General features: G+C 30.6%; 3 protein-coding genes across 5 annotated transcripts; 1 reads left to right on the plus strand and 2 right to left on the minus strand.

Moving 5' to 3' along the window:
• Positions 1 to 192: 192 nt before the first annotated feature.
• LOC107942052 (nucleobase-ascorbate transporter 1) lies at positions 193 to 5,404 on the minus strand. 2 transcript variants are annotated; one of them, XM_016875693.2, is made up of 13 exons: positions 5,101 to 5,404; positions 3,865 to 3,962; positions 3,502 to 3,678; positions 3,205 to 3,305; positions 3,042 to 3,117; positions 2,703 to 2,950; positions 2,530 to 2,626; positions 2,360 to 2,446; positions 2,059 to 2,117; positions 1,882 to 1,973; positions 1,264 to 1,341; positions 646 to 806; positions 193 to 557 (listed from the first exon to the last, which is right to left on the minus strand). In XM_016875693.2, exons 1-13 carry the CDS (start codon positions 5,174 to 5,176, stop codon positions 345 to 347), a joined length of 1,563 nt encoding a protein of 520 aa, XP_016731182.1. In that variant the 5' UTR covers positions 5,177 to 5,404; the 3' UTR covers positions 193 to 344. The 2 variants fall into 2 exon arrangements, with proteins under 2 accessions (XP_016731182.1, XP_016731183.1); XM_016875694.2 differs by lacking the exon at positions 5,101 to 5,404 and having other exon boundaries at positions 3,205 to 3,348; positions 3,865 to 4,500.
• Positions 5,405 to 8,874: 3,470 nt separating this feature from the next.
• Positions 8,875 to 15,493, minus strand: LOC107942054 (uncharacterized). Of its 2 annotated transcripts, XM_016875696.2 has the most exons (11): positions 15,213 to 15,493; positions 14,467 to 14,623; positions 14,155 to 14,329; positions 13,298 to 13,413; positions 13,145 to 13,199; positions 12,030 to 12,179; positions 11,739 to 11,805; positions 10,850 to 10,921; positions 10,637 to 10,702; positions 9,521 to 9,664; positions 8,875 to 9,193 (listed from the first exon to the last, which is right to left on the minus strand). In XM_016875696.2, the coding sequence occupies exons 1-10, from the start codon at positions 15,405 to 15,407 to the stop codon at positions 9,530 to 9,532; spliced, it is 1,188 nt and encodes a 395-aa protein (XP_016731185.1). In that variant the 5' UTR covers positions 15,408 to 15,493; the 3' UTR covers positions 8,875 to 9,193; positions 9,521 to 9,529. The 2 variants fall into 2 exon arrangements, with proteins under 2 accessions (XP_016731185.1, XP_016731184.1); XM_016875695.2 differs by lacking the exon at positions 8,875 to 9,193 and having other exon boundaries at positions 9,228 to 9,664.
• A 5,721-nt stretch (positions 15,494 to 21,214) lies between these two features.
• LOC107942050 (endoglucanase 11) lies at positions 21,215 to 26,001 on the plus strand. Its single transcript, XM_016875691.2, has 5 exons — positions 21,215 to 21,645; positions 21,725 to 21,937; positions 22,018 to 22,218; positions 22,297 to 22,554; positions 25,180 to 26,001. The coding sequence occupies exons 1-5, from the start codon at positions 21,436 to 21,438 to the stop codon at positions 25,831 to 25,833; spliced, it is 1,536 nt and encodes a 511-aa protein (XP_016731180.1). The 5' UTR covers positions 21,215 to 21,435; the 3' UTR covers positions 25,834 to 26,001.
• Positions 26,002 to 26,359: the final 358 nt, after the last annotated feature.

The raw sequence follows: 26,359 nt of genomic DNA on the forward strand, positions 1-26,359 counted from the left end.
TTGGCATCCAAAGGCCGGTACCATGCCAGCTAATACAAAAGTCAATAGGGGGAAGAGAGGCTTGATTGTCGACTAGATAATCGTCAACAACCACACTGCCAGCCGAAAGGTTAAGGCCTTACTTTAATAGCAACATTGACAACTTTAAAATTTCATATTTAAATTACTCTTACCACTAATACAAAAAATATTTATAAAAAAAATCAAATTTTAAATAATATAAATTAATAAATAATTCATAAAATATTTTGAAAAATTACACGAATTGCCTCTAGTACTACCCATATTTATCAAAGGAAAAACCGGTAAAATATATGCAATTACCATGCCTAATTTTGAGAAATTTAAGTTGGTGGAAAAAACCTATTAAGATTAAAAGGCAAAGTGTAAAATTCTTCATTCCTATTATCTCCTCTAAATGTTCTAAACTTAACCCACCATGGCATCCCTCTATCTTTCTTCGATTTCTCCACTTCTATCGTGTTGTCTAAGATCACCGCCACTGTCAGTCCCACCATCGCCGGCGATGAAAACACGGTGTTCACGAATGCATTGAACTGCAAAAATCATTCACTATTTTTTACCCTCTTTTATCATTGAAGAATATGGTATTGGAGTTTTTTTTTTTTTAATAAAAAAACTTACCCAGGCGGCATTGGTGTGAGCGAGACCACGATGGGATGGGTTCCAATATTGGTTGAAGAATTGAGGGATGGAAATCCCTAAGAAAAGTGATAATCCTGTTATGATGAGGTTTCTCATGCAATTCATGTTTGTGAATTGTAGAAACGATAATCCGACGGAACCTGCAACCAACAAAGCAGCAATATTTTCTCTAAGGTTACTAAAAGGGATAAATCAATATTTAGTCCTAAATGAAATAACTTTGTTTCAACTTGGTCCACGTTTGTCTTTGACAAAATTGGGAACCCAATTTTGTCATGAACTTGGATTCGGATGATGTAACACTTTTAAACTACCATGCCATCACCAAAAATTTTAAAATCTAAAAAATACAAGAAATATATTAAAATATTAGTTTAAAAAATTAGGTGATTGACATAACACAATTTGATGTCATTTTATTATACTTTAATGGAGTTTAAATTTAAGAATTAAATTAAGAAAAATTATCAAGTTCTTAAACTAATATGGCATTTTATGGTAAAAAGAAAATTTAAACCGGACTCGAATTTGGATTAATTGAGTAAAGATCTATGGTTGGGATAAAAATGGGTGGGTATGGTTAAAATTAATACATACCAACAAGGCCGAAAAGTACACAATAAAGTGCTGCAAAGATGGGGAAAGGTATGGATGCAAACACTGCTCCAAATTTTCCTGCACAAAATATCAAATATGTTATGATTAAATCACCATTTGGATCTAAATTTAGTAACTTTCTTTTCCCCAAGTTAGGTTTTCAACTTAGTAAATTGTTCTCACATTTAGGTAATGGTTCCCACTCCGGGGCTTAAATTTTTTTTTTTTTTTGTCTAAAGTTAGTTATTGAACTTGATACTTGTTCCCATATTGGGGTCTAAACTTGTCAATTGGGACCTGAACTCTAGGGTTTTTAAGGACTAACTTGAACCAAAAAAAAAATCAAGCCCCTAAGTACAATTGCCAAATTCAAGGTTTAATTTAGATAAAAGAAATTCAGGCCTCAAAATAGGAACAATTATCAAATTTAGGTTTTAGGGTTCAACAATATGGAAAAAGTTGTAAGTTCAGACTCAAAAAAGTAATTTAACCCTTTACATTACCTGAATTTTTATTTTTGTTTTCAACATATATTCAGATATGAATATAGGTATGATTGTTCAAATATATAAAATAAAATAAAAAAGAAGATCGAGCATATTAATGTTGGACATATACCAAATATAGAGAAAAACATCATGAAGCCAGCAGATATCTGAACAACTCGGCGACTTCCGACTCGGGTTAATCCTAGGAGTCCAACGTTTTCCCTGAAACATAACTATGATATCAACAGGGGAGAATAATAAAACACTGGCAGCTTGCACCAATGGCTGGTCTGAAAGTATATCTTACACGGAAACTGTAGAACCGGTCACCGTTCCGAATAGTCCATCAAGCATGATCCCAATCCCCTGCAAAATTATTACAAAAATCAACCACCTAGAAAACATATATATGTATATATACATTCATTCAATGGATTGCCAATGAGGCATTGGTCCTTATTCTAAGGCAAACGAGGCCTTCAGTTTGAGTTTTATAATGTTTGAGCTTAATCTAGGGAGGATTTTCTTCGGTTATATAAGGGTAACCTGTTCTCGGTTTTCCCTCAGGAAGGGCTTGTTTGATTGATAGTTATGTTAAACCATCCAACCTGCCAGCCAATGCCACGACTTAGTACGTAAGCCGGAGGAGGAGTCGCAATAGCCAATCGAGATGCCGCCTTGTATGCTCCAGTCGACTATAGCATCGTAAGTAACATTAAAAGCAATTTCATTAACCCAGAAATTATTTACGGTTAGAACTTTTTAAGTGGAAGTATACCTCAACCATAGAGACTAAAACTGCAGACATCATAGCAAAGGAATGACTAGCTGAAAATGTAGGAGGACCCCATTGAAGAGGGTAAGGAAACTTGAACCTGAAGCATAAAAACATTAACGTCCAAACCAGTGAAAATGGAACATAAAAATCAAAGTTTATGTTCTGATATATACCATGGAGCAGTTGATATGAGATTTGCTCGGTCGGTACGACAACTAATTTGAGTAGCAATCGGCTTGTTACGATAAGCCCCACCGGCAGTCAGTATAAGGGAATAGATCCATATGATTGTACCGCAGATTAATATGGGAAACCTTTCGAAAATTGGGATATCTCTTAATGGTCTCACATGTTTTAGATACTGTGACACTCCGATCACCAATAACAGCATCGGCAGCCCGATTTCAACACAATTTCCAAGCTGAAACGATATTATTAAGAGAAGTTCCGTGCTTTAGAGTAAACTTAATGGACTCTCTGAGTAATAGGGAAAAAAATGACTGTTCTATTACCAAAGGAAACCCTCTTTGAAACAATCCCAAGCCGACCAATGCGACCACCGGTGACATACTGAGGGGGCTGAAGAACCTGCATGGGAAAATGATGAAGAAAAGTATAATCCAGCGCCAGTCAGCTAGCAACTTCACATTTTTTGTATGTTAATGATGGATGTACCGTGAAAAGAGACCCCAAACTTGGCTGTATCCCAGTATAATTTGTATGCTTGAGGCTATGACAAGAGCTCCTTGAATTGCACGCATCGTTTGTATAAATCTCTGCAAACCAATCACATGGGAAGAGACCTCTTTCAAATTACCCCTAGCAAACGAGAAAGTTCGGTTTTTGAAAAGGGAATCAAAAGACAAGACTCGTAGTGGGATGTAAAAGCTAGCACTGATAGGAACAACATGCAATGTTTCCGTTGCCGATTTTTTTGAACCAATTGATAAGTAGGTGTAACAAGCAACTTACATCATGTCTGTCACTAATCCGTTGCAATGACGGGTCGTTTATTATATAGGCTACTGGGATAACATAAGCATAAGAACCTCCAATAACTGCTGGCAATCTTGTTCCAAAAAGTGCTTGGAGAACCGTGTTAATGCCGGCTACAAAGAGCAATGTTTGTATTACCAATGCTTTGTCCCGCTGATTACAAGCCAAAATATGGATAAAGAAACAAAATACGTGTTAAAGAAGGAAATGCTTGGGAACCGATAAACTTGGCTCAAGGTTACCGGCATAGTTAGATAGTGCCTAGCTACGAGTCATGATATAAACCAAGCATGAATTAAGATGAAAATGAACTAACAAAGTCGAGTATAACGAGCTTACATCGGTTCCACCCATTGCTGGAACAAGCAATGTAGGGATCATTACGCTTGTACCCAACATTAGGATATAGTTCTGAAATGCTAATAGGATGGTCTCAGCTGCAAGAAAATGCACTTGGCATTGTCAAAATGTGATTTATTTGAACTGTGGCAAGATATAATCCTTCAATTCTTTAAGCTGCAATGCATTGTACTTCTATATTTCTCGGTTATATGGAATACACATAGAAGTTATACAAGCCTAGAGAAGCACCAAAACTGGACCTATGATCAAACAGGTTTACTTAAAGCCGGGCAGTTCAATATAGTTTAGTAAACTATAAGCAAGGGGATTCGATATTTCCGATGGTTCACATGGGGAAAAAAGATACCATTGGTGTTCAAAAAAGAAATGCAATGATCAAATCTCTTAACCCTTTTCTTTTTCCTCCTAGAAATGTCGATATTTTGAATCAAAACCATCATCACCCTCACCAATCTCCAAATAATTCATGCATTTGGATCCTACATCTATTTAACAAATCTATAGATCATATCATATCATATTATATCCTAATATGAGCTGCTATAAGCAAATGCACAATGGCATGATCTCTTCCAAGGCGAAACCGATCATCACCGGAGTGAATGTATGTCATTATAAGGTAATTTATATCATTAGAGTATGCCAGTGCCCAGTTTTATGTGCTTGGGATCAATATTGCAGTCATACTAAAACCATGACCCTAAAAATTTGCATTAGTTGAATGCATTTCCAAGTTGATTTAAATAATCGTATCATACAATGCAAATGATACCCCCAGTATTTGCATTCTTCAAGCATGAATGAGACCATTTTTGTAAGCAACCAAAAAAAAGGGAAATTACAAAAATGTCATCTCCCAAAATCAATTGAAAGTTTCAAGGAATTTTCTGTTTGATACCCGGGAAAACCCAAGAAAAGAACACTAAAATCAAGGAACCTAGGTAGAAAAAGAATTAATCTTTTTTCATCATTTATTTTCCATCTAATGGATTCAAGTTCATAATTATGCCATAATGTCACCTATTACTTTCACATAAACACAACAACCATTTTGTTTTCAGCTTATAAAAACTTTAACACAATGAGAACAACAAAGACAAAAAAACAAACACAAAAGAAACATTTTTAAGTTCGAGACCAACAACCCCATTTTTTCTTCTCGTCTAAAACATTTCAAATATACAACAAACACTAGATAAAGAAAGAACATACCCCAAGAAGGGTTAGAGTCTATGCAATACTCAAGGTCTTGAAGCTGGTCCATAGGAGGATGGGTTATTTCCGCCATTGTTACTAAGCTTTAGAATAGATAGAAAACTATTAAGTAAAAGGAAGAAGAAGAAGAAGGTAGGAAACTGAGGTAAAGTAAAGTGGCGTAAAGAAAAGTGGGTTCTAATGAAATAATAATAAAAATAGTACCAAAAAGAGAATAAGATGACAAAGAACAAAGGCAAAAGAAGCAACGGCCTCTCAGTGAAGCCCTCCGACACCTTTATTTTTTTTTTTTGGTACTTGTACTTTGCTCTCTGGTCTAGAAGCTTATTGTTTTTTTAGTTTTTTAATTTTTTTATTTTTTTACTTAGTGTTGATTTTTTTTCATTTAATTAATTACCATGGTTTTTGCAGGGAATGGAACAGTGGGTGTACGGTCTCAACACCCCCACGCACATTGAAATGAAAATCTTAGACATTGTCGTTTTGCATGTCTTTGTCTTCTATATTCTATGTTCTTTATTTTTTATTTTTTTAATCATTAACTATTCCTTTAAGGCTCGATTAAATTTAAAGTTAAGTATGAAATTCAATCCAAAAAACATTGGTAACCTGTTAATACTATGATTAATAAAAGAAACATTTGTTAAAAAATGGAAATTATTTGAAATATATTAATTTTTGAATATCTTTGCTCAATTAAATTATTATAGTAGATTTTTTGTTGTCAAAAATTTGAACTTCAATATATTAAATATTTTAAAAAATCAGGATATCATAATCTTAGGAATATTAATTAAATTTAAAGTGTTTTTATTGATAAAATAAAATTTTAAATCAAATAAAAAAATTCTTATCTCGAATCCTTTCAAATTTAAATTGAGCATGCCAACGATAATGTAAAATTGAGAAGATAAAATTTTGGATTCTTCCATTAATTACTCCTGATTGCTTTCTTTCATCCCCTAATTTTTAGCTAACATAATTAATTTTGAATTATTATAGAAACATTTGATTAAGAAATAAATCTTTTTTAATGGGTATTTTTTATAAATAATTAATAGTTTTGACATTATGGTAAAATATTCAAACTTTTATTGTTAAATTAATAACTAAATGCAATTAGATATGATTTGGACGAAATTAAAAAAGATTAAATAATTAGTAATAAAATAATTCTATTCAAAGACAAATTATTCATTAATAGAAAACAAAATAAAAGATCTGGCTATGATAAGAAATACAATAAAGAATCAAATACATAAATTTCTAATTATAAAAGACAAATAACCATCATTGAGTTTTTTTTAAAATTCCAATTTTAAGTGAAATGAAATTTGATGTCATTAAGTAAATTACCATATGATATTGGTTTCTCCTTTTGCTCTATCATAGTACAGATTCAGAATACTAATAACTCTTCTTTTTAGCAATACCCTATCCAAATTATACAAAAAGAAAAATCTAATGTAAACCTTTATTATAATATTTTTTCTAAAATTTGACCATCAAAATGTGCCATTTAGATTATTAGAAGTAATAGATTAAATCAGGATTAATTGTGTGTCACATGGGATTAATCAACGAGACTTTTTTAAAAGAAAAAATTAATGAGATTTATTATTACTGATAATTAGATGATGGTTTAAATAATTAAATAATCTATAGATGAAGCTTATGGCAAAATGAAATGGTGGAGAATATATATGAAAGAAGGGTGGTCCAATTCCACTGTACTGAGAATCTGAATTAGGAGAATCAAAATGGGTCCCAAATTTGTATCTTGTTGGACCAAATTAAAAAGGAAAACAAATTGCTAATGTTTTCAGGACATTTTAAAAATTGATTAATATATGTATTCAGTGTAGATATTCTTGTATTTTTTTTTTAAATGTATTAGTTATTTTTTAAAAACAAAAAGGAGTTGGCAAAAGGCAATTGGACTTGGGGGTAGGTAGGTTGACATTAATACAAAAATGAAGGATGAGAATAAATGTTCTGTTCTGAAGAAAGCATTTACTAAAGACTATAGTAAGGCATTAAATGATGAATAAGGCCCTTTTTTTTTCTTTTATTTATTTATGGCATTAAGAAATAATAGATATAAAAAAGATTTATTTTATTCATGCAATTACCAATATCATCATTATTTATAATCTTAAAAATGCAATATTTTCTACAAAAGAAAAAGAAAAGAAAATTAAGAAACAAAAACTAAAAATTTTAATGAATATGGAATTTGGTATAACTTAAGTTGGCTTCCTAACACCACGCCGTCCAAGAATAGTTGATGCATCCGATTATATTATTATTTATAAAGCTACAAAACCCTGACACCTCAATGATCAATGCCAATCAATATATATTGTCTTATTTAATTTTACTAGAATGCTTTTTTTTCTCTACCAATGAATCAATGGGCTATTTTACTAAATTGACCCAAAAAATTTAATATTTATAAAAATAACTTAGTTTAAAAAATAATTATCAAAATGACCTGAAATGAATAGTAGTTTGGGGTTTTGGCCTGTCAATGACCAACACCAACTCGTATTTTACACACATGATTGTCTGATGATTGTGTCAGGCTTTAAAAAATTAATTTTTTTAGTTTTGGCCTGTCAATGGCCGGCACCAGGATATTTTTTTTAAATCGTATCATACTAGTATACAAAAATACGAGTTTTTAAAAAATATTTTAATTTAATTTTAACAATGCATATTTTATCCGGATGAAGTATGTATTAGCAGATTCAGTAATATGATTATATATATATACGCATGTATCACATTATAATAATTTTTATTTCCCAAATAATATATTATTTTATAATTTTATTTTTTATTTAATATTTTAATTTAATTTTAATAATGCATATTTTATTCGGATGAAGTACGCATTAGCAGATTCACTAATATGATTATATATATATATACACGCATGTATCACATTACAAAAACAAAATTTTAAATACTTATACCTAATAAAACATGTATCTCATTACAATAATAGTTTTTTTCTAAATAACATATTATTTTATAATTTTATTTCTTATTTAATATTTTAATTTAATTCTAATAATGCATACAAGTATGCATTATTAAAATTAAATTACGATATTTTTTTTAAAAAACTCGTATTTTTGTATACCAGTATGATAATGTTTGAAAAAAATACTCTGGTGCCGGCCATTAACAGGCCAAAACCAAAAAAATTAATTTTTTAAAGCCTGACACAATCATCAGGCAATCATGTGTGCAAAATATGAGTTGGTGCCGACCATTGACAGGCCAAAACCCTAATTTACTATTCACTTCATGTCATTTTGGTGATTGTTTTTGAACCCGGGTCATTTTTGTAAATATCAAATTTTTTTGAGTCAGTTTAGTAAAATAACCCTCCATATGCTTTTTGGGCTAACTCTTCAATCTTCATAAGGAAGTTCTATTCCCCTTTTAGTGTGTAGTAGCAATTACTTAGGATCTAAAAATATGATTTCATATGGGATACTTTTGTAAAAAATCTGTTAAATTTTTTTTCAATTTTGATATTAAATAAATTAGTTCATTTTAGAAAAATCAAAGTAATTTAATTTCTATTAATTTCAAGAGTGAGCAATTAAGGACAATTAATTATAATGTTAATATTAACTTTAAGTTTACATAAATTTGATCGGTATAATAATAAATTTAACTCTTATAATTTACACATTCTATCAACTTGGTCATTATATAACAAATTTAGCCTACAATATATTTTCTAAAAGTTAAGGCTAAATTTGTTGCTTGTTTTAGAATCAATGCCCAAATAACCAAATATATAAACATCGATGGCTAAATTAGTTATTATATCAATTAAAATTATGTACAGTTGACAAAAGTCATGATTAATTATTCTTAATTGCTCACTTTCAAAATTGACGGGGATTAAATTAAATTAATTTTTTTAAAGACTAATTTACTCAATTTTAAAAGTGAAAGGCACAAAAGAGGTCTCATTATTATTATTATTATTATTATTATTATTATATATGTGTAAAGTAAATGAATAATAATGAAAAAAAAAACCTCAAATAAATCTTGTTCTGCTCAGCTGCATCAAAAGAATCACCAAAAAGTAAGGTTTAGTTGTATAAGATGCAAAATATGCAAAATTGGAACTAAAAAAGAAAACACTATGATCCTAAAATTAAATTTTCAATCACTTTACTCAACTAAGATTTTAGCTCAACAAAATAAGCAAACAATATTCCATTTTTGCTATGCTATATAAGAAGGCATATGATTTGCTTTGCTTTAAATAAAGAAGCCATGTTGACAGGATATCAAACAAAAGCTGCTAAATACAATTAAAGATTATGATTTAAGAAAAAAAACATGTCTGGACACGAAAATTTTGGAGATTAAGTAAAGAATGTACCATTTTTTATCATTCGTTGTCTTTGTCCGGTCCGATATACATGGTACAAGTTACTGAGATTAAGATAAGTAGGCATCCGGCGAGTTGTCCGAACGACCAACTCATTCTTGATGTACATATGCCCCATAACTGTGATAAGGCAACCTGAAAACATATATCACAGGCAATATATGGTGAAAAGCTGTTAGCACTTACTGATTAATGATTAACTAGTTTAAAAGAGGAATTAGAAGTACATAACTTTAGTTCGAGCTATAACAGTGGCACATCTTAGGATTAAGTTTTGAATGCCTAGTAAAAATTTTAAAAATTTTAAAAGTTTAATGAGAAATATAAAAAAATTTGGGATCTACTTAAAATTTTTGTGAGATTAACTAGACTTTTAAAAAAAATTTAAAAACCTTAATTAAAATTTTTTAAAAAATTAAAAGTAATAATGAAAATTTTTAAAATTTTAAAGAGACTTAATTGAAATTTTCTAAAAACTTCGAAAAAATAAAATTTTTCAAAAACTTGAGGGAATCTAATTAAAATATTCTAAAAATTTCAAATGAAAAATAAAAATTTTCAAAAATTTTAAACAGCTCAAGGCCCTAAGTATCCATAAGGATCCACCTCAAGCTCAAACTTACTCAAGCTCGAGGATTCCATAATCTCCTACTAAGCTGAGGTATACATAATCAAAACAAAAAGAATTCTCAAGGTAAAAGTAATATGAAGCCGTCATATTAGGAATCAAATTGCATTTTACTTCATTTGCTAAAAAATTAAGCAAATTAGTTCCTATCCATTATATGGAGGAGTAAATTAGTCCTTCCTGTTGAAAATTTTATTTATTTATCCTGTTAAAAACTAGTATGTGTGACGAAATAACATGATAGTGACACGTGGTATGCCATATGTATCTCATGTGACTTACAATGATCAGTTTTTAACAATGAAATGAATGAAATTTTTAATAAAAGAACCGATTTGCTCTTTTGATCTAACATAAGGAACTAATTTGTTCATTTTTTTTAGAAGAGAAGGTAAAATGCAATTAAACTTCTAGTGCAGGGGAATTTATGGTACTTCACCGAATTCCCAACAATTGAGAGAAAAAGAGAGAATATATACCTCTGTAAACTGGACATTTACAGCTTTTCCAACTTTCTCAAGCTGAAGTCCACGGGCTAGGAACACCTGTAGCAGAATATGTTAAGACATGTATAGGCCAATAAAAAGCATCACCACAAAATTAAAAGGATACTACAGTTCTGCTTGTTAGTTTTATGACCAAAGTATTCTGGGTGCAATTTTGGTTATTGAAAGGTTATAGTGGAAACATACCTCTGCTAAGAAGGATAGAGTTCCAAGTATAAGCATTAGAGATAGCGAATATCGACTTGGAAGCACAAACTCCTGCAATTTGAATGCAAACTTCTGTTTTAGAATTACAAGAAATGTAACAAGTGCAAACTATTTTCAAAATAATAATTTCTAGCACCACATAGAATCTTGGACAGTTATCCAACAAGGAGCAAGCACATAAAACAACAAACTAAAACCTTAACACATCAAATGGTTAGCTACTTGGATCACATTATGCCATTGTGATATATTTAGGGCACTATTCTCAATAAACATAGTATGTCTTTTTTAATACTTCTCATTCATGTCATATTTGGATATGGGCAATATCTGAGACACATTTTCTTAGAGGAACAAACCATAGCCTTGCATGGTTAAAACCAAATCACCTTCAACACATTTACCTCCTTCCTTTCTCCAAATAGATATTTCTAAATTTAGCCTTGATTATATACTTACACCCATTTTAGTATTTAGTAGCTTTAAGTGGTCATGGAGTAGACGATAATCAGGCATTTCAGCTATAATCTCAAAACTTTCCATCAACTACCCTAATCTTCTACATATGTTAGTACTTGGCTACCAAATATTTAGTAAATGAAGAGTATTGGTAGTTTTTAAATGCTCATGGACTCATTGAGTAGGCTATGATGGGTCATATAAGTCATTTCAACAATCATTGTGAAACTTTGACCTTTTCTAATAAAAATATCCACTCTTTTTTCTAATGGAGTAATGAAATGTACAACCATGCAGAGGAAATGGAGGTGTATGATATTACATCAGCTGTGGTCAAAACTGTAATTATTGACAAATACAAAATGCGTCTCTCTAAACATTTTAAAAATTATCATTTTATTGAACTCACCTCAAAGGCAAACGAGCATATTCCTGTAGCGGGGCTAGCCAGTATGCCAAATGAAAAAACTGTCAATCTAGAAAAGAGGTATTTGCATCAAGCATTAATAGAGTGACAGGAAACGAGGGTAGATATCATAATAAGGTTTACAGAGATAAATATCGGAATAACAATAGAAAAAAGTCAGGACATAGTTGAATGGTACACAGTACTTTTAAAACATGGAAAAATATCAAACAATTGCGGATGGTGAAATTTTCAAAGGATTCCGTACAGGTTTAGGAAAAAGAAAAAACTTACACAGGTTGATCTGATGCTTTTGCTGCAGCCTTTATGAGACAGTAGCTGATTCCACTAGTTATTGATGAAAACAAACCAATCAAGGCTATATATATATGGTGATTGCGCATAAAACTTATAATGCTTGCTTCTTCAGCTTTAAGTAGCCTCCTGCCAAATCAAGGAATGGGTGAAAAAGACTTGCCACCAATAATGGACAAAAACAGGAACAAATATAAATAGTTCCATGAGCCAAGAAGAGAAACAAAATCAAAGTACTTGTTCATGGCTACTCCTTATGCAAGCATTTGATTGTTTACCATAAAGTAACTGAACAGGTATTGCACTAGCTTTGTCGAAATTAATTAAAGAAACATGTGTACTAACACTATGCCTGCGACTTAAATGAAATTTGCGTATTTAAACCTTTCTACAAATTTGGGGATCTGAATAAGGCAAGAGCGAGCTGAAAGTAGCTGGCACTGAAGAGCAACTTGAGAACAGTTAAATATTGATTTCAGGTTTCAGGGTTCGGGATTTTTGGTTTTGAAAAAGAGAAAAAAAAAATCCCTTCTAGCTATGAACACAAATTGAGAACAAAAAATCCAGACGGAGAAGGGCAAACAAATCCATTAATACTAAAAGGTGAAAAAGAGAACAAAAATGCAAGATTATTAATAAATCGGAAGACCTCAAAACCTTAACAACTCTCTAATAGTTATATCACTTGATGGATGCAAAGAGACTGTCTCATATCCTACCAGAACGAGGTCTCGTAATCGTGAAATATAAACCAATACTAAAATAAACTAGCGACCATAAAAGATTTAACAACTTAGGTAGAACAAAATCAAACATATCTTAGATATGGGATTTCGAACTAAATTGACATTCTGTTTGTTGAATTGGAAGAATTAATTCTCACTTTAGTATTTTTGCAACTAGAGACAGTAAAAAAATAGCAAAAATGTAGAGAGAGACAAAAGAAGCGAAGTTACTGAAAGAGGTCACGAGACACTAAATAAAACATAATTTAGCAAACTAACATTAAACTCCCACTATACTTCAACCTTTAATATATCAAAGGCACTCATTCTTAGAACATTAGAGAAGGTTGTGTTGACTCACTTCTGTACCTTGTGTAAAGCACCTTGAAAATGAAAAGCATGCCAAAGAAACTGCAAATAAGACCTGGAAAGGGATGACAATCAAAACAAAGATCAAACCCCTTGTACTGCTAGGCAACTCAAATTTCATATCATAGCTAAAGATAGAATATGTTAACATACCTACAATATCAGCAATTTTCAACTTCTCATGCAAAATAATTTTAGCCACGATTGAAGCAAATATTGGAGTTGTAAAGCCTAAGACAAGAGCCTGAGAGAAAGGTATTCTTTGAATGCTGAAAAAGAAATAAGAATTTTTTAGTGAACTGGTTATGACTACAAGATTATCTTAGTTCTGTTTGCAAGGATAAAGGTTTACAGACCATACCAATAACAGTCCAAGAATTGTGTGGCATTACAAATTTACAATGACTAGGAAAACAAAGAAGCAAAACCTACTACGAACACTGAGAATGCGGTAAAGGACCTACTACGAACACTGAGAATGCGGTAAAGGAAGAAACAATTCAAAATGTTTAAACCATTAAAATAGTAGGCATATCCTAGAAAACAAATAGATTCACGTTTACCTTGGTAACAATCTATGTCCTATGCCATCCTGATGACTTAATTTTCCAATGTAATGTGGTGTAATGTTTCAAATAAATAGTAAACTAGACCGTTGCAGTCATAAAAGTGATAAGCCGTCATTGTAAGTTGTAAAGATGAGAATCCAAAGAACAGATATAGGCAGGCAAAAACATGATGGATTGCAGCCCAACCTAACAGGGAAAATGAAATTCCAGCATGCCTAATGTATCACTGGAGCAAAAGTAGTGACCATATCATGTCAAAGAAGTTTTGTAAATTAGAAAGATTAATATGCTGTATGAAAATTCCGAATAGAAAAAAAGGGAGTAACATGATGGAAAACCTTTTTCTTTTCCTCTATATTTCAGAAGAACAGGAGGGAAAGGAACACAATGTAAGCAAACTCTAAAAAAGAAAGAAATGCAAGGATATGAAGTGCAACTTACCAATAGACAAAACTCAATAGCGAGAGACTTCCCAGTAGAGCTCTTAAAACTAAAGGACTCCAGGGATTTGTTGCTTCAAATAGTGCCTGCCCACTTGTTCTCAGCCATAAACATGATAATATCAAAGTAACTGTACATCTGGTAAATGCAGTCTCAAATAAAGGAATTGACTGTGCTGCCATCGTAAAACAATGAAACACAATAAATCAATAGAAACTTTATGCAAAAACATCCCATGCCATAAATGATTTTAAATCATTGAAAGGGATATCAGAGATAGGTAGTCAGGGGGTGTTAGGTGAATTTACTAACCATTGAATTTATCAGAGAGAACTTCCATCACGAAGTAGATTATAGATGATAACACCATGCATACTAGACCAGAGTATCTGGATCCTTTCCATACCCAAAAACTTAACTGTGAAAGTAGAGATATCTCTGCCTCTGTAATATTTTTTATCACTTGTTCCTGCAAATATATTAAACCAACCTGAACTCAGTCCTAAACTAAAAGGAATCTGCATTGCTTTCTACATTCTAGGTAAGAATATTTTAGTACTAGTTTTAGTTTAGAAATACGGTTAATCAATAATCCACTATCAACCATACTATCCTCTAGTTCAGGAGCTTTGTCATTCAAGTTTTACCAATTATGAATCTGAACTGAATTTTGCCATTCCGATCAACATTCTGCATTCTTCTAAGAAAATGAAAAAACAAACAGAATAATTAACCAATGTCCGATTACTACCTTTACTAAATGAATTTTACTTCCATGGATTCTGTTTGGCAATCAATTTTACAAATTTCTTTTTCCTCAAGGTGGCATCAGAGGTTAAACAACACAATTAAGCGAACAAAAATCCTACGAAATTCCATTTAAATCGTAAAACACACGCATACACACAAAATGATCAGATTATCGAGCCAAACGGTCGAATTTCAACGTAATTGGTTCCCAATTAACACATAAAAACTAGATTATGGTAAAAACTAAAGATTCATGCGATCAGCAATACATAATTTTTGAAAATGAACGAAAAGTTTACTTTACTTACAAGAGGTTTCTCTCGGGAACGAAAGTCCTTGAAGATGTTGATCTTAGGCCTCTCGGCCTGCGACAAGAGAGGTATTATCTCCTTCGAAGGTACAGCTAAGCCACCGTCGGTCGCCGATTCAGGATTCTCAAGCACGACCAGTTCTACCGTATGGCCCGCACCGCCCGTCGTAAACGCTGAAGCCGACATGATCATACGTCAAAAAAAGGAAATCGTAACGCGCCCATGCAATTTAATATAAAGTTTTAGTTCCGCGCCATTTCCCATTTGGCATTTGCGTAGAAAAAAAAGTGCATTTACAGGAGAGGTTACACTATTATAAGCATACGTTCAAATTAGTATTTTTACTATTAAATAAATTAATTTAATTTAAGGTTAAACTAAAATAAAGTTATCATTTACTTTTTAAAATATTATTACTGTATAATAGAGTTAATATTTTTAAAATTTTTATTTTGTAATTAAAATTTTTGTTTTAAATTAAATTGTAATTTTCAATGCATTTTTTTATATTAATAAGTTCTAAATGTGTTCAAATTTAATTTATTTAATTCTTTCTTAAGAGGACTAAATTAATCTATTTAATAATAGTTGCATTAATTTGATCCCGCCCCATATAGGGATCTCCTAGTACTTTAACTAGAGAAAATGTAGTTTGTGGGTGGAAATGTGTCGAAAGTTGAGTGGGTGTGGACACGTGGCAGAAAATGCTTTGAGCGTGGGACGTCTGTTCAGCTTAGCCGTGTGATTTTATAATCATTAAGATTGAAAACTGTGTTCTCTCCACATGGTCTTAAATGTAAGAAAGTCGAATTTGAATATTTTAAGGGTAAATTCCCTGTAAGCCTTAAGTTTATATTTTGATTACTAAATTTTAAAAGTTATAAAATAGCCACTAAATTATTTAAAAATTTTTATTTAAGTCATTAAATTATTAAAAATTGTCGCGGTCTTCTCTGTTCTTACTTTCAGCACTAATCGAAAGCATAAACTTCCCCTCCTCTTCTATACTTTGTTTTTTTTTCTTTTCATGAAATAATTTTTAACATCACGAATTTGTAAATTAAAATCTAAACAACTTTCTTATTTGATCTCTGACACTAGCCATCAAATCAGCTTAGACTTGAGATATGTTCTTCTACTCATCGATAGGTATTATTCTACTATATTGATCATCGAATTGTCGCTCGAAGCTCGTTGACCGAACTTTTAAAAAAAATTAACAGTCCAATGACTTAAATGAAAATATTCGAACATATTAGTGATTATTTTATAACTTTTTAAAGTTTAATGGTCAAAATGTAAAGTTAATAAAAGTATAACAACCTTGGGTAGAATTTATCCATATTTTAATGATAAGTTGGATTATTTGAACTTAATGTGACTTCTGATCTTTCTAGAGGTGTATTTGGTACTGCTTCCTTGATCACAGCAACACTAACGTCACCAATATGAGCGTATTGGCGATTACTATCTCTTATGACTCGAATACACATCAATTCTCGAGCCCCACTATTATCTATTACCTTCAAATGGGTTTGAGGTTGAATCATTTTTAAATCTCCTTTTTTTAATGTAGCAAAGGAAGAAGAAAAAAAAGAAATATTGTTTGTCAAAAAAAAAAAGAAACTCGCAATAGTTTTTTTATTCCCAAGACAATACTTCTTTCCTTTGGCTCTATATTCCTATCATGAAATAATGAATTGAGTTTTTATAGGTATTTTTTTATGCCACTATTGAAATAGCCTTTCTGGCTATATTTTCGACTACCTTGCTCAATTAATAAAGTATTCTGCCCGGTTTAACGACAGCTACCCAATATTTGAGAGATCCTTTCCTTGAACCCATACATGTTTCTGTAGGTCTTACCGTAATGGGTTTGTAAAAAGTTTTATAGAAAATATTTTCTGTAGTTACCTATATTTGTTTCATAAAAAACAGTTCCGTCAATGAAAAATGACTTATAGGTCAACGTAAAATAAGTCATTTTCCTGTAAAATGACTTACCCTTTTGAAAAATTTGAAAAGCGTAAATCATTTTTCGAAAAAGAGCTCATCTATAGACAATTTTATTTTTATATAAAAATTAACTTAAATCAAGCTTAATATTATTATATTGATAATAATTTTTATTTTTATTTTTAAAAATATTTAAAATATTAATATAAAATCTTATATTTTTTAATATTATTATACATAAATATTTAATTATTTATATTTAGTCATATAATAAATTATTAATATAATTAATATAATTTATTATTTTAGTAATAAATTTTAAAAATAAAATTTTAAATATTCAATATTAATATTTTAATAATAAATATTTATTATAATTATAAATATATTAATAATAAATATTTTGTAATATAAATGTTAAAATATGTCATAAGTCTACGTACTCTTCATAAATTTGAAATTTAGTCTTTGTGCTTTTATTTTCAAGAATTTAGTACATTTACTTTTTCAGATTTGAAAACAAAGTCCAATTGTTAACATTATTCAATTTCTTTGTCAATTTTGTTGATGCATAATTTTAAATAAAAAATAATCGATGGGTAGTCATGTAACTAAAAAATGGCGTTGTAATGAACATGAATTTAACAAAATATTTTTAATATATGCAAAAACAATGTAAAATATAAATTTATAGATATAAAATAAACTGAATTAAATAATGAAAAGATAAAAAAAATTCTCAAATGTATGTTTGTTTCATTGAATACAACTTTTATGAAAAATTTTTAAAAAATCTGTCAAACATCAGAAAATATTTTACACAAATTCATCCAAACACAAAAAAATATTAATTTTTCTAGAAAAATAAGTTATTTTTCAAAAATTATTTTTCGAAAGCCATTTTTAGTGAAACAAGCAAACCCTTCAAAGTATTTTGTTTATAAATAAATATTTTTTTTGTTTTGATTTATATTAAACTTTTAATTAAAATGTAAATAGTCGAGCTTAAAGCTTCTTCTTTTTATATACAAAATATTCATAACTCCTCTTCGATCGAGAATAAACGCGCTTCAGCGTGCTTAAACTTACATTATCTTACATTTAACAACAATATTGATGCCAACTAAGTTAAGACTCAGTCGGCTAGCCAAGCTTAAAGTTAAGTATGTTATATTAGTTTAATTTTTTTAATGTTAAAATATATCATAAATCCTTATACTCTTTATAAAATTGAAATTTAATCACTGTATTTTTATTTTTAGAAATTTAGTCCCTCTACTTTTTAGATTTCAAATTTAGATTTAACTATTAAAATTATTAAAATTATTTTATTAAATTCAGGTTCATTATAACGATTTTTTAGTTCCATGACTATGAAATTAGTATTTTTTTATTTCAAAATGACACACCAACAGATTTAACAATATTAACAATTAAACTTAAATTTTAAAATATAAAAAAATTAAATTTTCTAAAATTATAAATATAATGACTAAATTTCAAATTCATAAATAATAAATTTACTTATGTAGCATATTTCAACCTTTTTATAACTACTCCTATCTGGTCCTCATATTCAATGCATATGAAAAGAAAAATATGATCTTGTAAATATATATATAAAAAACTACTCATTCCGATGTATGTTTATATTTAATACTTGTATTTGTATTTATCTTAAGAACGCATATATTCATTAATATTTTTTTTACCATATAAAAATATAATCAATAAATCATTTTATAATTGTATTAAATTTTAAATGATAAAAATACCGGACGCTAGCCTCGAGATGCGTGCGTTACTATATAGAGAGTGTCGGCCATGGAACAAGGCGGCCAACCGGTCCGGTCCATCCATTTATTTGCAATAAATGGCTTTTTCTTCTTATTAGATCACTATGCTTGTTATCAAATATAAAAATATTATTGGATTATTTATATATATATTAAAATTAACTTATTTTTAACAATATTCTTTTTTAATTACCGAAGGTTTAAATTAATGATAAAATTAAATTTTTAAAAATTTTGAAATCCTTGATTCGATTTTCATGTAAATTATTAAAGATGTTTGATTTAGGTTGTGTAAAATTATTTAAATTTATTTTGGCCCAACTTTAGATATATTTTGCTTTATAATAGTTTATTCTATTTATTTGAGTGGGTATTATTTATATTTGTAACTTCAAGAAATTTAGTGAAACTAATAATTTCATATATTTTATAATTAAATTTAAAATATAAGTATTTTTATATTATTTGTATATATTTTATAACTAAATTTAAATTTTTACATATTAAATGATGAATTTGACAAATTAAAATTTAAAATATGCCGGTCTAATTCATGCAAGAGCGATCAAATTTGACAATTTTACATTTGATTGTCTTTTATAATGTATTTGGTTTTGTTGATTTGCTATTTTTTCCACTTAATTTTTAATAATTAGAAAGTATTTAATTATTATTAAGAATTTCATTTAAAATCGATTTTTCAAATTGGGTAGCCATTGTTAGCTTTTAAATGTCAAAAGGAATCTAAAGCATTTTCAGTTTGAATTTGCAGCCAAAATAAGGAGATGAATTTTTTAACAAAAAAAAATTATTTATTTTTTAATCTCACGTGTAAATTTTATTTATTTATTTTTAATAAAAAAGTAAAATATAATCAATTTTTAATATAAAGAGGGATGAAATTGCAAAAGAGTGAAGTTTCCACAACTGAAATTTCCTGCGTCGGCAGTCTTTATGTATTATTATATATTTATAAGCAGCAATCCAGTTATTATGAGCACTGTCGCCATGAATCTGACCTAATTCTCATAGGAAACAGAGCTGAGATTTTGTTTAACGCTCAAAGCATTAAACAACTAAAACGAATCATACTCTTAAATTTTAAAAAATTTACTTCATATATTTCCAACTTATTTGGTCCACATGCCCATCAAATCCTTCTACATTAACTTGTTTTTACGATAAAAAATAATAAACAATTCCTACCCGGACATTGGACACAATAATTTCCAATACGAGATAAGTCTAACGGGGGATGAAATGATTCACATTTGAACAAAAAAAAAAGAAATTATTGATATTTTTAAATATAATATTTTCATATAATTAATGAGTTTAAGTTTTATTTTTGGTTGGATTTTGTTTATTTTTTTAGATTTATAAAGTAAAAGTGTTTTGAAGTGATTAAATATGTTACATCACTTAGATTTGATTTCATAATTTATATAATATAAATCATTTAGGAGAGAAAAATTAGCACTTGAGTTAAAACTATTGAGAAGTTTGATTTTATTTTCCCTTTGAGGTTTTGTTTCTTGATTTTATTGAAAGTTATAATGAATTTATAAAGTGTGAGTATCTCGAAGTGTTTGAACAAACAAAATTATATAATATTGAAGAGTTTACACACAATTGGAGTCACCCTCTAACTCATAGCATATAGGTCATTTGTATGAATTTTGCAGTTTCTACAATTTTCATGTGTTCAGTCAATTCAAGAACCTGTTAGGACTTTCGATAGAGTAGAAAGATAAAATTTCAAACTAAAATATGTCATAAGTCTTTGTACTTTTTCGATAATTTAAAATTTAGTCCTTATATTTTTATTTTTAGGCTTTTAGTCTTTTTACTTTTTAAATGTTAAAGTTCAAATCTATTTGTTAACGTGGCAGTTGAAATAAAAAAAAAGTCTCTTGATAACTATATAATTAAAAAAATGATAATATAATTAACATTTGAAAAAAAACTAGTAATACTAACAACTAGATTTAAAATTTAAAATCTAAAAAATAAACAAATTAAATTCTTTAAAATAAAAGTATAATAACTAAATTTTAAAAAAATATAATATTTATGACATATTTTAACCCAAAAATCAAATAGTAAGAGAACCCAAAATTTCCATCAAATCTCACTTCTTCCACAAAAACTTTCCAATATTCCATTTTTTTCCCACAGTAGTCCACGCCGGTTCAAACTTACATACAACCCCACTATTAAATACCACGAAAAAAGCAATAAACCGTTGCTTAAATCACGCTATTTTTTATGATAAACAACAAAAAGAAAAAAAAAGTAACCTCACATGGTCATGAAAATCGCTCACTGAGTCACTGAACTCGAGCCACATTACATAGAAAAACACAAATTTCAAGGCAAAAAAAGCAAAAGGTTGTGCCGATATATAGCTTCCAATAGCTATTTCAGCTACTAAATTTCCCCCTCGTACCTAAAGAGAAGTGGGGACAATGGATGAACAGAGTAAGCTAAGCCTTCACCATTGTTGCCTCATTCTCTTCTCTGTTCTCACCATTTCCTCCACAACAGCGTTTGATTATGGCGATGCATTAATGAAGAGCCTCCTTTACTTTGAATCCCAACGTTCCGGTCGGTTACCGTACAATCAACGTGTTACTTGGCGAGACCATTCTGGCCTCACCGACGGCTTGGAACAAGGAGTATGTAGCTATACTGCTATAGCAAGAATTTAAAATTTTACCCAACTTATAAACAGTCTTTTTTTTGTTGCTAATGTAGGTGGATTTAGTCGGAGGATACTACGACGCCGGCGATCACGTCAAATTTGGACTCCCGATGGCTTTCACGGTGACAATGTTGTCTTGGAGTGTTATCGAATACCGGGACCAGATCGGCGATGCCGGTGAATTAGAACATGCTTTAGAGGCAATTAAATGGGGGACAGATTACTTCATTAAAGCACACGCTAGCCCAAATGTACTATGGGCGGAGGTATAGTTTCAGATTCCCTAATTTTGTCTTATTTAAGCTTCATAATTATATCAAACACGTAACGCTCATTGTTGCTATAGGTGGGTGACGGAGACACGGACCATTACTGTTGGCAACGGCCGGAAGATATGACCACTTCACGCCAAGCTTACAAGATCGATGAGAAAAACCCAGGGTCCGATCTCGCCGGTGAGACGGCGGCGGCAATGGCGGCCGCGTCTATCGTGTTTAAGAAAACAAACCCTCATTACTCTCACTTACTCTTGCACCATGCTCAAGAGGTAATTTTAAAAATGACACACACCATATACATATGTTTACATGACTGATTTTGAATTTTGGGTGTGGTGTTGTTGCAGTTGTTTGAGTTTGGGGATAAGTATAGAGGGAAATATGATGGAAGCATAGGGGTGGTGAAGAGCTACTATGCGTCGGTGAGTGGTTTCATGGATGAGTTGTTGTGGGCGGCGTTGTGGCTGTATGAGGCCACCGACAAGGAAGATTATTACTTGAAGTATGTTATAAACAAGGCTCATTGTTTTGGTGGGATTGGTTGGGCCATATCAGAGTTTAGCTGGGATGTAAAATATGCTGGAGTTCAAGTTTTGGCATCAATGGTAAATTCTCTCATCACTTTCAATTTTTTTTCTTCTTTTTATGTCTAATTATATATGCATTGAACACATGCATTGGCCATTTGTTGGGTTTATAATCATTTCATAATTAAAAAACCTAGAAAAATTATTTAATAAGAGTTTTTAATCTCTATAAATAAAATTTAAAGCAGAAGTGAAGTTAAAATGTTATTTTAATAGTCAGAAATGAATTACATTTTAATTATATTATTATATTAATTTATAATTTTATTAATTTCAAAAAGGATTAAAAGACAATTTTATCATTCTACCGTGCCCTCCAAAAAAAAATTTGGTCTACCCTCTCTTTCCCGAGCTAATAGCAGATCTCCTCTCTTGCCTACCTCTTGTCTATACCCTAGATTCAAATAAAAAAATATTTAAAATATGAAATGCATAGCTTTGAAGATTTTTTGTGGAATTAAAATATATCTTAGATCAACATGCCTTTTTTTTTCTTAATTCCTACATCTTTTACTCTCTCTCTCTTTTTTGGCTTTTTCAATTGTTAATATGAAAACAGGAAAGAGAATTCAATTTATTTTGAATATTAGAAGACAAATGAGACCCTAAAATCTTGATGTTTTTTTTTTTTTGCTTTTCCCTAAATTCAAAGATGCAATAATAGTTTAACTTTGAGACATACACTTCCCACTTTCTTACTTACACACCAAAGTTTTACTGATAGAGTAACCCCTAATTAAGGTATCATCTTCATACACAATTCCATTACATGTGCCTATGATTATGTATACATTTTTATATTATATTTTTAAAAAAGTTATCATAATATCGATGCCAATAGATTAGTGCCACGTGGCTTTAATATAGTGGAACAGGAGCAGTAATTTGCATGTGCTGTGCTTCGGCAGCACATCGTAGACTATTCCATGATCTGAGGAGGTGGATAGATAAATTAGAAATAAGAGATGGGGAATAGAGAAGAGTAGCAGAGGTGGGGAGTGATGGGTGCTGGGGTTGTTGTCTAAGCTTTTTAAGGTAGGGCCTGGAACATTGACCTGACATCTTGGTCCCACTGCCAACCCCAGTGAATGGTTAGAACCCCTCTTTAATTTATAATATGTTATGTTATTTCCATGTTAAAATTGAGTTCCTATATATTTAAGGGTAAAAAAAAGAAAAAAAAAGTGATTGAGCTATTTTAAAACTTTCTTTTTAAGTTATTAGATTGTTAAAATTGTTGTTTGTATGATTTTATCTGTTCGCATCGCCTTCATCAATTGAAAGCTCTCATTCTCCTTTTCTTTTATAGTTAATTTTTTTTTCATGAAATAATTTTGAATATTATGAATCTACGAACCAAAACTCAAACAACTTTTTTCTTCGATCTCTAACATTGACCGTCAGATTGACTTAGATCTAAGGTATGTTCTTCTACTCGGTGATGAATACTGACCCATCGTACTAATCGTTAAATCGTCATTAGGAGCTCGCTAGCTGGACTTAAACAAAAATTAACAGTCCAATGACTTTAATAAAAAGTTTCGAATAGTTAAATGACTATTTTGTAAACTTTTTAAAATTAAATGACCAAACTATAAACTCACTAATAATTCAGTGACCTTGAATGTAGTTTACCCTGTATTTAATAGTTGCTTGATACAAATTTGGGATTAGTTTGCTGAATCTATACCCTTAATACATCAAGTATTATCTTTAATGGAGATTTGGTTTCTTAACTTTGTTCAATGCTCGAATGAGTTCACAAAGTGTCTCATCCGTGTTTGAAAAGGTGAACCATGTGCAACTCAAGGTTGGATTTGAATTCATTCTTTATAGCTTATAGGACATTAATATGTGAGAATGCTACCACTTGACTCACTTGGTGTGTTGGCAGTCCAACCCTCAACATAATTCCTAGACTTGAATTTGGTATAATTTAACTCTTTGTTTTTGTAATATTGTTAGTTAGGTTAAATAGTTAATACTAACTTATAACACTATTAAAATAAATGATTAAATTATGTTAAATTAAAATATAAGGATTAAATTTTAAATTTGAGTAGTACAGAGTCACCAAAACCAAATTTAATCTTTTCGGTTAGACCCGCAATTTTTTTTCTTTCATTTTTGTAGTAAATTCTCTCTTAGAGCAGGGTTTCATTAGGGCTTCTGTTATGAGATTTCAATGGTTGATGCAAGTTAAAATAAAAAATAAAAGAAGCCAAAAACTACAAATTCTAAAACCCATTTTTTCTACTTTGAAATATTGGTCAGAAAACGTCATAAATCTTTGAATTTGTTTACAATTTTGAAGAACTTATCAATTTGTTGGCAAAGCAAAGAGATGCAGAAAATTTAGCCGTGATTATCTGATGCTTGAAAGATGCCAATTTGGTAGGTGGTGAAATAGATTTATTTTCATACCTCTAATTAAGGGGTCTAACACATTACACCAAATAGTAGTGGTCCGGACCTACCACATTATGACAAACTTCCATATTATTAGTACAAATTCGAGTCTAGTCCAAATGAATTATGTTCATGCATTCATAGAGTCTGGGTTCGAACAACATCTCTAATCCCTTCTTTTATTCCAAGTTATAGGTGGTCTCTTTTTAACGAACTTTAATTGTCCCTTTGCAGTTGTTGGAGAAAGCAAAACACGGGCATGAGGGTCACGTTCTAAAGCAATACCGATCCAAAGCCGAGTACTACCTATGCTCGTGTCTCAACAAAAACAACGCCACCGGCGACAACGTCGAACGTACCCCTGGAGGTCTTTTATACATCCGGCAATGGAACAACATGCAATATGTGTCGACAGCGACATTCCTACTCACTGTCTACTCTGACTTTCTCCGCAACTCAAGCCAACACCTCCGGTGTCCCACCGGAACTATTGATCCCGAAGAGATCCTCAGTTTTGCCAAATCTCAAGTAGATTACATACTAGGGTCTAACCCTATGAACATGAGTTACTTAGTGGGCTATGGTTCTAAGTACCCTATTAGGGTGCACCATAGAGGTGCCTCAATAGTATCATACAGAGAAAAGAAAGGGTTCATTGGTTGCACCCAAGGCTATGACAATTGGTATAGTCGAGTGGAGCCGAATCCCAATGTGTTGGTTGGAGCATTGGTCGGTGGACCAGATTGTCGAGATAATTTCATGGACCAAAGAGATAATTATATGCAGACCGAGGCCTGCACATACAATACAGCACCATTAGTTGGGGTTTTTGCAAGGTTGTTGCCATTAGAGGAAAACCTTGAAGTAGAATTGGTTGCCTCTTATTAGATATACGAAATATAATCAAATGATATTATATATAGTGTTGGTGGTGAGTATTTTAAGACACCCTTTTTTGTGTGTGGCTGAACTAAAAGGTGTTCAATGCCACTAACTATTTCACCTTCAATTTTGTTGAATGTTTATAATAGAGAAAAAAATATAAAGTTCGATATATGTTTTATCGTTTTTTTATTATCTCTCAGTTCGTTTTTAACATGATGGGTATTTGGCGTTGGACGAATTGTCTGAATGAGCATAGTGTCAACTATAACTCAATTTCGTTGATCCATTTACTGCCCTAACAAGTTCTCAAGATGAGACGTGTTCATGGCCCGATTGCCTTGGTCCGCTCTGGATTAGATTTGAATTTATAGTTTTTAATTCTAGCTTGGTCCGTTTTACTATTTATAAATAATAAAATTATAAAAAAAAGTAATTTCTATTAATTGTTGAGGTAAGGTGAGCTGAAGGAGTTAAGTGCCCACTGTAGAGTGTCACTAAGGCAGTAAAATTACTTCTCGTATTTGAGTTG

Source organism: Gossypium hirsutum, chromosome A07 (genome assembly GCF_007990345.1).
Source record: "Gossypium hirsutum isolate 1008001.06 chromosome A07, Gossypium_hirsutum_v2.1, whole genome shotgun sequence".
In the NCBI taxonomy this organism is placed as follows: domain Eukaryota; kingdom Viridiplantae; phylum Streptophyta; class Magnoliopsida; order Malvales; family Malvaceae; genus Gossypium; species Gossypium hirsutum.